This window comes from Melozone crissalis, unplaced genomic scaffold (assembly GCF_028551555.1).
Source record: "Melozone crissalis strain CALT ecotype California unplaced genomic scaffold, PUWL_Pcris_2 ptg000029l_1, whole genome shotgun sequence".
NCBI lineage: Eukaryota > Metazoa > Chordata > Aves > Passeriformes > Passerellidae > Melozone > Melozone crissalis.
This window is the reverse complement of record NW_026535807.1, coordinates 12158171-12172639: the sequence shown is the minus strand read 5'-3', so window position 1 is coordinate 12172639 and position 14469 is coordinate 12158171. Positions and strand designations below refer to the sequence as shown.

General features: G+C 40.6%; 1 protein-coding gene across 22 annotated transcripts in view; it reads left to right on the top strand.

Moving 5' to 3' along the window:
- Positions 1-6369: 6369 nt before the first annotated feature.
- Positions 6370-14469, top strand: part of SLMAP (sarcolemma associated protein) — an 86691-nt gene continuing 78591 nt past the window's right edge. For 8 of the 22 annotated variants that reach the window (XM_054281251.1, XM_054281249.1, XM_054281238.1 and 5 more), the window contains exon 1: positions 6372-7506. In XM_054281251.1, the coding sequence (XP_054137226.1) occupies positions 7309-7506 (198 nt within the window). In that variant the 5' untranslated portion in view covers positions 6372-7308. Of the gene's footprint in view, positions 7507-14469 lie in introns of all 22 variants that reach the window. The other 14 variants (XM_054281244.1, XM_054281233.1, XM_054281239.1 and 11 more) reach the window with 3 other exon arrangements.

Here is a 14469-nt window from a genome sequence, read left to right as displayed (position 1 = left end):
TGAACAGCCGTGCCTCCAGCGTGAGCTTCGCACCGCTCGGGAGGGACATGGAAATACCCCTCTGGCTGATGGCTGCACAGCTTCACCCTCGCAGGATCACTGGGATGATAATAAAAAAAGCATCCAAATCTCTTAAACCCTCTTTTATTGCCTTAGCCAAAGCCCAAGCTCTTTAATAATGTAAGAGCTTTCAAATAGTCTTTTAGCACAGTCCAACAGCTATTTATATTTCATTATGAAACATTTTGTAGAGTTAAAAGTGCTAAATAGCTACTTTATTTAACAAAAAAGAAAAAAAGAAAAATAAAATATCATGCATTCACCTCCCCCAAAACTCCATACCTCTTTTAATTTAATTATTCACACTAGATTTTGGTTGACTGTTACTAGAACTGCTTCAGCAGCAGTAGGTGTAGATGAGCTGCTACCTGAATCATTACATGCCATTTTTTCTCCAGAACGGGAGTTGCAAATATTAAAAGCAAGATAATACATCTATACTTACTTAAAAGAAAATGTAGGATGCCTTAGATGCACTGTTTCCTTAAGGCCCATTAACATTTGTTTATCAAAAGCAAACAGCTAGAAATTAAAAGTATGCTTTGATCACTGGATTATTTTCTAGACAAAAGATGAACAAACTTATAACTCAGACAAAATTATAACACACAAAATTATCATGGTAATAACTTGAGATACAGCAGCCTTCAGTTATCTAAAGCATGAGCAGCAAAGTGAATGTTAGACACAGGCTGAGATAGGAACGGGGTTCTGCAGTGTGCAGCCTCGGGCAGGCTCTGTGGGAAGGCTCTCACTGTCTCCAGCTGCTTCAGGTATTTTACAGTGATACCATGCAAGTCTCACAGATTTTTCAAGTAGTTAACTCCTAAATTCTGTAGATTCTCTTGACAAAAAAATTCTCATAACTAAGACTGAGCTTAATCAAGTTCAACTCAGTGCAATGAGTCTCAGTGGAATTTAATTTGCTGTTTCCATTTAGGAACTTAAATGGCCTGGCCAAAAGCTTTTATCACTTGGTTTAGGAAAAGATTTCATGTCACTGCCTCTTATAAGCCTTCCCTTCTTTATATTCTTGCTGTCATGGGCAAACCAAAATTTTTAGCTATTATCATCACGCATGTCCTTCTAGTTTTTGCTGGCCCCTCCTTAAATTTCCATGTGAATAAAAAAGTGTAAGTGTATCTATGTGAAATAATAAGAATAAAGTACTTAGTAAGAGTGATACATTTTATTAAACAGTAAATTAATTCCACTGGATGCTTAACAAATAATCTTTTGGCAGGAGAAAGTTAAGAGAACAAACACGTCATCCCTGATAAAAAAGGTACAGAAGAAAGGATTCTTACCTACTAGAGATATTCCAAATAAACAGTAATTCAGAAAGATTTTTACTTAGCAAATTTAAATACATTTTAGTTTTGATAAAATGTGATTATCTCCTTCAGTTGAGAAGGAAAAATATTTTTGCATGTATTGTAACATTTAGAAACATCTGAGTTTCCTCTTCAAGAAGCATCAATGCAGGACAAAAAGCAGATTTCAGCGTTGGGGACCAACTGAGAGCATTTTGCTACAACTTGCAATAAAGCCTCATAAAACACTAGGGCTCTGCTAATGGAATATGCCCTTAACAAATCTCCAGGAACTCTGCCTTGTTTTGCAGAAATACAGCCATCTGTTAATATCTGGAAGGGTTTGGACAAGAGACACTGCTAGAAAAAGCATGCCCTTCATGTCAGTTGCTGGAATAAAAATGAAAAAAGGCCTATGTGGGACAGCTGGGCTCTAAAGATCCACAACTGCTCAGTGTTTGAGCCTGCCTTACTTTCTCCCAAGCTCTATCTTGCTCCTACAGCTGTGATCTCTCAGCAGGATGGTTTCTATCAGGTAGCAGCAAATGCTGTGTTGGCTGCTGGCTGGCCAGGCTCCACCAGCTTCAGCAGGGAGTGACTGTGCAGACTGCTCACATCCACTGAGAAACACCAAAGAGCTGCATAAACATCATCTGCTCATCTCATCTTCCACTCCATCCCCGCCTCGAGATTCCAGTTTAAAGCAGTATTTTATTTGTATTTGAAAATTATATTTGGTCTAATAAATACATTCAGTTAAAACAAATAAACACACACACACACAAAAAAGTCGTAATTATTTTTAAAGCATCTTTTCCATTTTTCAAACAGCCACAGAAAACATCAAACATTTCAAAAAGTCAATATTAATATTGACTGTTAAATTGATATATTAATAGAAAAGCAAATAAGAGCTGGTCACATGATGACTGTGGTCTGCTATAATGATAAAGCAGTGAAAATGCCAGATATTTCAACTTGCCTGATTTAATTTGAAATGAAAAAAACACTGCATATGAAATTAGCTATATATTAGCAAAACATTATTAATGTTATGCATGTTACATTGTACTTATGTATATATACCAAATACATGTATTATCAACATACTGTGAAATGCACATTGTATATATAAACAGGATAAACATATATTAATTATATATATTTATTATATATACATTCATACATAAATATATAAATAGGATATATAGCACATAAAAATAATAGATTTTAAATAATTGTATAAATCATTCATTTTTATTACATAATCTAAATTGAATAGTATATTCAGTATATGCTCACTACATATATTACATTAATGTAAATGTTATGTTGGTAAGACACTCATTTGTATACTGGATACAAGTATCCTTTTTTTAACGCAAACCGGAAATAGGAGCAGGGAAGGATCTGAAAGAAAATTGAACAAATGGAGAACCTACCTAACAAGAGAGGATTAAACTGGTAGAATTGCTTATTCTTTCAAAATTAATGCCAAAAGATAATGCAATTGTTCTTTACATAACCGGTCAGAGAGTTAAAAGATCACAAACAGAAAATAAGTCTGGAATTAAAGAACAATAATAGCATTAATTAAATATATGTAACCTCTTCACTAAATCTGGGGTGATAATTAGAACCAATTTTTTTTAACACTGGAGAAAACTTCTCTGAAACAATTCCTTACTTTTTGACAGCTTGGTTCAGAATGTTTTAGAAGACAAAATCTCGATGTTTTTCAGGTATGCACATGAACTATCTCAGCTGCATTTCATCCTCCTGAAACAGACACCAGCTCTTTAGGGGATAAATGTGACAGTGCCAGTCCCCCTCCCTTTCCCTTATCCAAGATGGCTTTGGAGCGGGCTCTTTCTGCCCTCAGCTATGATGGCTAGCATAACATTTTCAAGGACTTCCTGCCCAGAAAAAGGAGGGACACAGTTGGCTCTTGCTGCCCTTACCTAACATGGCTGCGAGGTGCTCGCCTCCTTCGCTGTGTGACAGCGTTCGCAGAAACGAAGCAGGAGCTGACACTTCCCTCCTCCTCCTCCCTTTTCTCCTCCTCCTCCGAGCACAGCAGCCAAGCACTTCACACCAACTCCTCACCCACCTGCTGCTTTCCACACTTCTGGGATGGACACTTTCTGGTAAGCAGCAGACACCTCAAAAAATACCCATACAATAATTGTATCCTCATTTGAGAATGCAACTGCTTTCTGTAGTTTCATCTTAGCCTTTGACTCTGTCCAGATAACTTCTGAACTCATCAGGCAATTTGAAATAGGAGCTGAAAAGCCTGAGGGATAACTACACCCACGCAGCTCCACTGAGAGCTGGCACTCATGCAGAGAAGGAAGGGTCAGATGAATGTCCTGGATGAGCAGTGGGTACAGCTCAGCTGTTGCATGAGCCATCTGGCAGTGCCAGAGAGAACTAGAAAGGCACCTACCATTGCCAGCTGCTTTTCTCATAGCATTGCATGAGCCTGGCCCAGTGGGATTTCTCCAGGGGATGAAGAAGGGTTCAGGAAAACAAAATATGCCAGTGGCTTACAGTTTAAATGACACAGTTATATTATATTATTATGTTATTATAAATACTTAGAACATCAGAGAAATGTATCCACTGCTCAGTTTATTATTTTACCTGATTCTCTTAGGCCCCATAGATGGTAATGGATCTTTTTCATCTCTTATTTTACTTCCAGTCTCCTTTCTGCATTAAACATGCACACAAAATATAAAAAGTGTTCTCAGAAACATTATTTTCATTCCAACACCTGTAGTACCCTTTGTCCCCACTTTTTACACTTTGCAATTCCAAAGTGCTCTCAATTATTTCTACTTTTGCAACTCATTCCCTCAAATGTAACTCCTAATGGACCTAAATTTATGCTCACTTTCTCCATCTTCTTTTTATACCTTTCCTTCTCCCTTTGATTAGTTATGGCACCTTGTGTGCCGTAAGCAACAGCCACACAGAATTTCCACTCATTAAAATAATTAGTAAGAGCAAATTATGATTATATTTATCAGAGTAGTACAATCTCATAAGCTGATGAAAGCCATGAAGTGACGTGCCAGATTTTTTTTTCCCTGTCAGGAGAATTAGAACTACGGATAAACACTTCTAAACATTCCACCTATCAGTTGTTTGTTTTTGTCTTCACAAAATCAGACTTTAATCTTGGATTTCATTTCTGTTTCAAACACAGATGCTACACAGCCTAGTTTTGCTGTCATTTTCTCACTGGATTATTGGAAAAAAACTAGTCTGTTACGAATCAACCTCCATTCCCCAAATCACAGTGCAGTCAAAAAGAAAGAAAAAAAAATTAAGACAGCCCTGAGATTTTACTGTGCTACAACTAAGAACATACCAATCATGCTTTGTGTCATACACTGCACTGCCTTACCTCGATCTCTGCTTTTCCCCTCAACCACTGCTGAAGTGCCTGGCCCAGCTGCACTCCTGTCCTCCACGGCTGCCAGCTCTTTCTGCCATCTCCCATATCCCTAATCCTAACACCCTGTCACTGGGTAATTATAGTGCTGGCATGACCCCAACACCTATCTTACATCAACAATTCCCACTTGTTTGCTTTATGGGGAATGACGGAATTAAAAATGTATTTGGACTGGAGAGACTCGTTCAACACCAGATGACCTTGGCAAGTGACCTTTCCTTGGTTTCTAGCAAAAAGGCATAAATATGACCTTGGGTGATGCTCCATGGCGTACTGAAGGAAGACACAGCGCCAGTGTCCCCACCTCAGCCCTGTCCCTGCAGCCACTGCTCCGAGTCCCCCTGCTCCAGCTGCCAACCTGCAACAAGACATGGCAAACACGGCCAGCATTGCTCCGGCCCCAGGACACATCACACCACACCGCGGTATTGAACTTGGATCATGAAACGATCAGACACGCACAGGGAAAGCAGCGTGTTCAGGAGACTCCTGCAGTTTCACATGCAAGCTCTGCTGAGAACGTGTCACCCCAGCTCCTCCTCTGAGCTCCACCCTTTCACAGAATCACAAAATATTCTGAGTTGGAATCAGATCATCGAGTCCAACTCCTGGCCCTGCACAGGGTGCCCCAAGAACCCCACCGTGTGCCTGAGAGCGCTATCCAAAAGGTTTCTGAACTGGCAGTCTTGGGGCCATGACCGCTTCTCTGGGGAGCCTATTTCAGTGCTCGACCACGCTGTGCGTGAAAAGCCTTCTCCTAAAATCCAACATAACCCTCCCCTGACACAACTTCGGGCCATTCCCTCCCCATTATGTATAAGGGCTGACGGGCCCCGCTCGCCCCCTCCCTCCCAGAGCTGAGAACAGCGAGGGCAAAGCGACGGCGCGGGGCCGGGGCTCACTCACCTCAGCGACCTGCCCCTTGCTAGCACGTCCCAGCCGTGCTCCTCCGGGTGAACACCGACCCTGTCCCCTGTCCCCTCACCCCTGTCCCCTCTCCCCTCCCGGCCTAGCCCGCCGCCCCCTCCCGCGCGCCCGGAGCGGGGCGTGACCCGCCCGTGCCGCAGCCTCACCGGGCGCAAGGCGCATGCGCGACTGCAGCCGGTGCGCACGCTGCCCGCCCCCGGCCCCGCCCCGCCCCGGCCCCGCCGCCGCGGCCACACCGGGAAGGGCTCCAGGCGCTATGGCGGCGGCTGCGCGCAAGGTAAGGGGGGAGCGGGGCGCGTCCCGTGCCGCCCGCGGGGCCGAGGAGACGCGAGGGGACGCGCCGAGGGAGGCGCCTGACCCGGTTTGTTTTGGGCCCCGCAGGTTGGAGGAAACTTCCCGCGGCCGGTGGCCTCCTGAGCGGCAGAGCGACCGAGGGGGAGCGCCCGGGCCCGGCAGCCAGGCCTCTCCCGCCGCCGGGGCAGCGGAGCCGCACTAGGCGGGCGGAGAGCGCGGGGGTGCGCAGCGAGCCCGCCTCATGCGCAGTCACCTGCGGAGGGGCTGAGCGGAGCCGCCGCCGCCGCGCCCCGCGCCGGGGGCTCCGGGCGAGCACTTCCCGGGGCAGCCCCCGCTGCCCGGCCCTGCGGAGCCGCCGCCGAGGGACGCACAACGACCCCACCACCGGCCGGAGCCGCCGCCGGGGAGCGACCTGTCAGGGCACCTCGCAGGCCGGCCCCGAGAACCCTTCCCACGCGTCGGTTTGTCCCCGGGAGAAGGCGAGTTGGGAGCCTCTCCATGCCTTATCAAGTTCCTTATCTGAGCGGCTCCCAGAAGCTGTAGAGCAGTTCAGCTTTATCTGGTGTAAGGGAGAAAAACAGTGTAGCTCTCGCACTCCATCCTGTGTCGAGGACCACCTATTCTGCTGGGGTTTATCACACGAAGATGATGAAATGCGGATTGCTGAGTGAACCATTAGGTCCCTGTTGTGAAACGAGGGCTTTGTATTCGCCTTCCAGTTCCTGATCTGTGCCGTGTGTGAGAGGACGCTAATCTTTCTCCTTCATCCCCCTTCCCTAAACCTTTCCTTGCTTCCATGTTGCATTGGTCAGACTTTTGGTCAGTGTTGTTTACGGAAGGAGGGGGGAAGAAGGCAGTTGAGGTTACAAACAAAAGTACTTGTATGACTCATTTACTTGGATTTAAGACATTGTATCCTTCTTTCACGGGGCCTTTGCTTCTCTCTGAAGGAATCAGATGCTTTTTCCTATTCTTCCAGACGAGGATGGATTGAAAGTTGTACGTTTTAGACTTTTTTTGGGCCACTGCTGATATTATTAAAAGACATAATGGGACTTTTTCACTGGATTATTGCCAGAATTAGTTTACACACTGAAACAATGAGTTGTTAGGCCTCTCATATGATAATATTTGTCCTGCTTTAATATAAAGTTGCTGTGGAGGTGTTTTTAAAATTGCGGAGGACAGTCTGCATCAGAAGAGGCTCTCTTCATCTCTGGTTGGTGTGGCAACCACAATCTGTCCTCGATGCCTTCAGCCTTGGCCATCTTCACTTGCCGCCCGAACTCCCACCCGTTTCAGGAGCGTCATGTCTACCTGGACGAGCCTGTCAAGATCGGCCGCTCGGTGGCTCGCTGCCGGCCAGCCCAGAACAATGCCACCTTTGACTGCAAGGTGCTCTCCAGGAACCATGCTCTGGTCTGGTTTGATCACAAGACAGGCAAGGTAAGATGTCCATGTAAAAACACTGAGACTGCACATTTGTTTCAGCAAGTCCCTGTAGGTTGTGGATCATTTTGGTTTTGCTGTCAAAAATGTGGTTGCATAGGACAGGAGTAAGATTTGTTTTAAAATGTTAACTTTCCAGGTAAGTTGGTAATTTCTTACTAAGCAGAAACCTTGACTATTATGAAAAGTATATGAAACTAACAGTTGAAAAGGGTTAGTTGAAAGGCCTGCATGTGTCTTATTTATGACTGGAAATAGGTGATTTAGAGGTGAGACGAGGTGCGAATGTGAAAGCACATTGTATCGTCTTAGTGGTGTCATAGTATTTTTTTCAAATGCAGAGAAATTACTGTTTTATTGGTGTGTGAAAATTGATTGTGAAGAGCGTTGAAAAATGAATTTTAAAAAGATACTGTTCTTGTTTAGCACTTTTCCTACTTGTCCTTTTGAAATTTTGTGGATTATTTTGTTTGGTTCTGATAGGAGGTTTATTACTGGCAACAGGAGTGTAATGGGTGGCATTCATTATATAGTCTTATTGTTAGTGAAAATGGTTTTAAAATACATCCTGTGTTCTTAACTGTTCCTCTCTCAAGTCTGGCAGTCTTGTTAAGCAAAATTGAGGGGTCCTGTAGTGCATCTTTTGTCCACTAGGGATTGAACTGGGACAAGTAAAGTTGTTTTACTTAATGACTGTCAAGTTAATTTTAAATATCCAGCGAAAAATTAACAAAGGGCAGACTGCAGTTGCTCAGCACTGTATTCTTTTTCGAACTATATTGGTGTTTCCCTCTAGAACTTAACGTGTTCTAAGTCAGCTGGTTTTTAGCTTTACACCAAGTCCTTCTATGAATTGCAGTCAGTGTAGCTCTGGATTTTAAGAATAATATGGTCTGTAACTCATGCAGATTTTTTCAGTAGTATGACACAGCATGAGGAGCAGCACAACGCAGTCAAAGTTCTTAAACCTTCCATTGTTAACTATCCTGTATTATGCAATACTTGGACATGATGGGACAAGACAAGCATTTAATTTCTTAAGGCTGGATTATGGCTTTCAAGTTACCTGCAGGTAATTGTGCAAACTGCTATCTGTATTAAACGTTTCATTAAGCATCTTGCTTTGGCTCTATTGTGTATGTGATGTGTGTTCTTAGATTCTAGAAAACTTAAGTGCTAGAAATACTTTCAGTGTAGTCTTTAACCTTTCTTGTTTGATTCAACAAAGTAAAATGTTCCAATTTATTGTGCTGTTTTTAAATTAGAAAGCATTATGCATATAGCTTTTTATCAACATTTCTTATGACTTGCTAAGACTGTAAGACCCCCATGTGCTCTGTTATGGTTATAAATATGATCTATCAATTTCAAGATGGTTAATTTGAGAAAGCACTGAGTGTTAAGCAAGTCTAACTGATAGACAAGATTCAAAAATGATCAGCTATGAGGATTTTTGTTTGTTTCTAAATTTCAGTTAGCTTTGTCTTCTCTAATATAGGTAAAAAATTTGTATGCTTACTCATTTATCTGTTTAAAAATAGCAATTTAGTAGTAGTAATTAAAAGGATTGTATTTGAGTGTTTTTGAGATAACGTCATTTGAAGATTTGACAGAGGTCTGGTGAAAATTGCCAAGGTGGGAATCTGTAGCCATAGTAAACAACTAAAGAATGGGTTTGTGATCATGCCCTGGAATCCACTCCTATTGCATGTTAGATGTGGTGTTGTGAAAGGTTTAAAGCAGAGGTATAGCAGTGAGGAGAATTTCAGATTTTGTGCTTTTTTGTTGGACGTAGGGACTGGTTTTTGATCTGGTTGAGTATTGGAATGGTGACTTGTGAGATGGTGGGATGGGGGAAATGCACCATTAGAGATAATAGGTATCAAATGCTGTTGTGAAAAGGCAGGTAGAATACTGATAAATACAGGCTTTATCTTGAATCACAAGAACTACTTTAAAAAATTCTGTGGTGTTTTCAAAATGCAAAGAAAAACAGGCCAGAACATTTACGTGCAGCAACATCTATTATCATTGTTTACATAACTGCTAATAAGCACATCTCATTTAGGAAATTGTCATTATCCTATCAATGACCTATATTTAAACCCCCACAAATTCTCTTTGTTAGAGTATTTGTAAACATTTCTTAGAATGTTACATATAGGACATTCATCAATTCTGGATTTTTCGAAAGGTAAAAGACCTTCAAATGTTCATTTAGTAATGAGAAAAACTCTCAGCTGTTTCAAAATAGGTTGTTAATGATCTGGGACTACAGTTTCATAAGTTGTGGACTTTGGAAATACCAGTTTCAGGCACTACCAGTCATTCAGTCCAGCCTCTGTTGCCTCTTGAGCTGCCTTTCAGTTATACTTCATTACTCTTTTTTTTTTTTTTTTTTTTTTTTTTATTCTTCCATGAGGGCTTGGAGTTTTGTTTAGTGAATCATGTTTATTTTTGTTTAGTGAATCATGAGTGATCGTGTTTACTACATAGTCCATAAACAATTTTGTCAGTATTATCTGTAAATAGGAGTAGAACCTGAAGAGAGGGAGCATTAGTAAGCTATGTCAAGGAAAGCAGTACAGAATTTTTTTCCTAAGGCAGAGGAAGGTATAAGCTGAAATAAGTTGCATAAGTAGACCAAGCTGAAGATAACATGTTACTTACAGTTGAAAGTTGTGGATGTTTATTTTGTATTAAGGCACTTTAATTATGCATGGAAAAAGTTATTTGCCCAGGGAGATAATGTGTATGTAACAACAGCATTATTAAGGTTGAAAATAGAATGAGTTTTCAAGATCACCAATACGTAGCAGTTAAAAGAAGGTACTTAAATCTGCATGTGCTTTTTAAAATATTTTAAACATAGTATGTGAGCCTAAATATGTGTATGATAAAGGTGGAAGGAGGTGGTGGTGGGATTATCTGTACTTAGACTTTTTCTGTACATAGTAATATTTTTGAAGATAACTGGTGCAATGCCTCTTCTTTCCTGTGTTTGTAGATACAGCATAATAACTCCTAGTTAACTAGTGGATTTTTCATGAAGTGATAACATTAGAATATTATAATTGGAATTCATTTTGGTTTTATTTTTTTTTAGTAATTGCAAGTTAATGAATCTGGGTTTTTTTAGAGGTGCCTGAAAAAGTGACTCACTAGATACGTAGGAAGTAGATGCTGTGCTAAGCATGGAGTGTTCCAAAAAGTGTGAATCAAAGCAAAAGAAAAAGTGGGCTATACTTCAGAAAATCTAAATGTGTTCAGCTCAAATCACTGCATATGAGAAGAAACCCTTTAAAATAGTGTAACTGAAATAATCTTAAACTTGTTTATTTCGGTTTTGTTTTCATTTCTAAAAATAAGCAAGTGGAAGACCTTTGAGAATTTGTATGTGACTTCCAGGCTGAAATGCTTCTGACAGATGTAGAAGCTTTTAGTAGAAACCTGAAGCTTCCAAACAGATATTCAGGCTTTCAAAATCTGGAATTATTCAGTCCCTGATGTTGTTGTGAGTTGCTATTATGAGCACCTCTTACAGGGAATTCATTGCCACAGTTTACCAAAGGCTCTGAGAAACTGTGAAAAATAAAGTATTTTCTTAGATAAAAAGCACCCCAAAGAACTGGTCATTTTTAATACCTGAAAAAAGTGTAGGCACAAGTTGATGTGTTAATGGAAGCTAATGCTATTGTTTTAATTTAATTCAGAGTGGATGTCAATTGAATTGAGCATGTTCATATCTTGATGATGGAAATGCTGATGAGTTTATTGAAATCCATAGTCCCCATAATAGTAAATGAAATTTGTTAGAGCTGTGCGTTATGGCTTCTAGACTTAAAATACGTGAGATAAAAATACTGCAAAATACTTTAAAAAAGCAAACACTAAACAGATTCCCCCCCCAAAAAAAAAAAATCTAAGAAGAAAACCCAAACCCAACCAATCATACCCAACCCCAACAACTCAAACCAGCCAGCCCAAAGGCACAGCCAGTTGAAGGAGATCTGAAGGACACAGTGCAGTTTCCCCTGGTGTGTTTGGGGTGGCACCAAGCCTGGCAGTGTTGCTGTGGTGGGGCTGCCCCCAGCACGGACCTGCTGTGCTGAGTGAGCGGGCAGGAGCCTCAGCACAAACACGGGGCTGCCCTGGCAAAGGAAGAACCCCTTGCAGCTTATTAGACCCTGTCTAGCATTCTGCATTTCATTTTGGACCACTAATGCAAGAAATACATTGACTAACAGGAGCTGAGATGAGATAGTCTTTTTTTGCTGTATTGTACTAGGGACTCAAGTAAATTGATATGAAAGAAAGCAAACAAAATTAGTAAAGAGGAAATGTGTTACTCACTTAACATTACATAAAATGTTTTGTGGGTATTGAGAACTTGGCATGATTCAGGAAAGCACAGAACATTTCCTTTGGATGTTCTGTTTGTTCAGAAGTATTTTAGTAAATTTGTCTTAAAAAACGAAGTGGGATATGAAAAATGTTATTTGGAATTGCAGGGTTTTGGTCAGAAGGTTTGTTTCCTGCTGCTTCCAGTAGAGAATCCTGTCTGATACTCTGGCCTGTTTAGTGCTGATCTGTGTAAAGTGTGTTTAGTTTCCCATCTATCAATAGCACTTATTTTGATAGATATCATGTCTGTTATTTGTTTTTTCCTCTATTATATCTTTCTGACTTTCTGTTAGGATTGTTGTCCGAGAGATGAACAGATGTTTTATTTTTCAGTACTCCTGATGTTGCTGTATGCTTACAGTCTGCAGTGGAGACAGTGTCTTCAAAACATTGAATATTTGTTCCAACAGCCCTGGGGGACTGAGCTGGGATTTGCTGTAATGCACTAAGGTGAAACTCCAGTGCTTAGGTGCTTCTGCTAAGAGGGTGATGGCAGGCAGCCCTCACATACACCTGGTAATATTTTTATGTAAGTGCTTTTCACCCTGAATGAACCATCCAATTTTATACTGATATGATCATGAGAATAGTATGGGGTAGGGAGCTCTTGCTTTTGACCAAGTTCAGCCCCATGGTTTTAGGAGCTGGTGTAGAAGTACAGGCAGCCATTTATAGTAGAGGTAAGGCAGTGCTGACAAGGATTTCCCTGCAGAGATACCATCTAGAGCCACTGCTGCAGAGTTAATACTGTAATTCTTGGAGCTGATCCATTGCAGTCATGCTGCATCTATCCTGAGCCAGAAACACCAACACATTGATTAGGCTTTAAAAACAAACAAAAATCCCTTTTGTATTTGCGATGAATTTTTACAAACCTCAAATGAATCAGGTTACTTAGCTGGAATGAAGGCCAGTAAATATGTTTTCCTTAGATCTCTTATGGGGTGGTTTGGGTTTGCTCCTGGTCCCAGGCTTATAAATGCAAAACCTTGCTTCCCTACATTTTTATTATATAAAGTTGTTCTTGATTTTTACTTTTTTATATGTTAGTTGGACAATCCAGTGATCCTTTGCAGGTGTATTTACATGGCACTGGAGAAATACTGTGATTTGGCTTTATCTTTTCATTTTTCTTAATGTGACAGCCTCATTTGCTTATTTATCTAATGAAAGTAGTTGAATTTATGTATGCTGTGCAGGGCCATGTGGGTGAGGAGTGTCTGTGTCACTGTGCTACTTTGGTTGTGTTGATTTAAGTCTGATCTAGCTAGAATTCTGTGAAATGTGTTGATACATAATCGGCTGTTTTGTTGCATTTCGGATTTTGTCATTTCTTTTAATAGATAGCATAAAGTGAAAATGATAAGTATTTTTGGAACCAGGACAGTGAAAAGGAAGCAAGAATTCTGTCTCCATTCCTGCAGCTACCAATTTTACACTCTATTGCTACTAAATTATATGGCTATTTGTTGTCTCTAGATTTTCTTCTGAATCACATCAATACTTGCTTCCTGTTAATGTTCACTTGCAGAGAGTTTGGATTATCCAAGAGCTCTGAATTTTGTTAGATCTTGCTGTGACCATGCATTAATTTTCCCAACTTGTCTGTCTTTCCAGAAACATTTCTGCTTGTGACAGAATTTTTGGAAAAAGGCTCAGCATTGTCACATTTTTGTTGAATATAGACAAGTGTTTTTTCAGTCTGCTCTAGGAGTGGGAACATCAGGCAGAGAGATGGGTTGGACTATACCCATCTAGCAAAAAGACATCTTTCTGCCAGAGACCCAGAACAGTTTCCTCCTTGAAAAGGAAAATCATTGTGCTGGAGCCAGACAATTAATTGGATACAATTTTCCTGTTGTGTTGTACCAGACTTGTGTGTGATTGAGCAATGCCTTAGAGTTTATTTCAGTCTTGAGAAAGTATAAATAAATGATGAACTTCCAGCAGGCTTATAATAGAATGTCCAAAATCCTGTAGTTGCACTGTAGTTGAGTGGAAAAACACAGAAAATGCTAGCAGGAGTTTGACCTTTTTTCCCCTTTCTTTACTTTTGTAAAAAATAAACATTAAAAGTTCAGGGATTAGTCAAGGGTAGTTTAGGGCATGAGGAATTTATAAGAACTTTGCAGAGCTAAGGAACATTACAGTATTGATAGCTGAACTGTGTAGTGAAGAGAAATGTATGCTATTCATAGAACTTTTATGTTATAAAACATTAACCAACCATTGGAAAGAATTGACAGTTAGATGGGCTCAATTGCAAATGTCCTAATAGTGTAAAATCTGAGAACTTTTAAATAAATACAAAAAATAGTGACAGCATTGTGCTATGTTAAAGTGAGTTCTTCCCCACTAGGAATATCTTTAGTTTTAGTTTTCATATGATAATTCAAATGTGTTGAAAATATTTATTTTCATTGATAAATAAAACACAGGAGGTGTTCAATACAGAAAGCATACAATGTCTCATATATGTATAAAACATATATTAGAACAGAAGGGGGATCTTTTGCTCTTGTGTTAAGATAGTATTGATAGAAACCTAAGAATTAA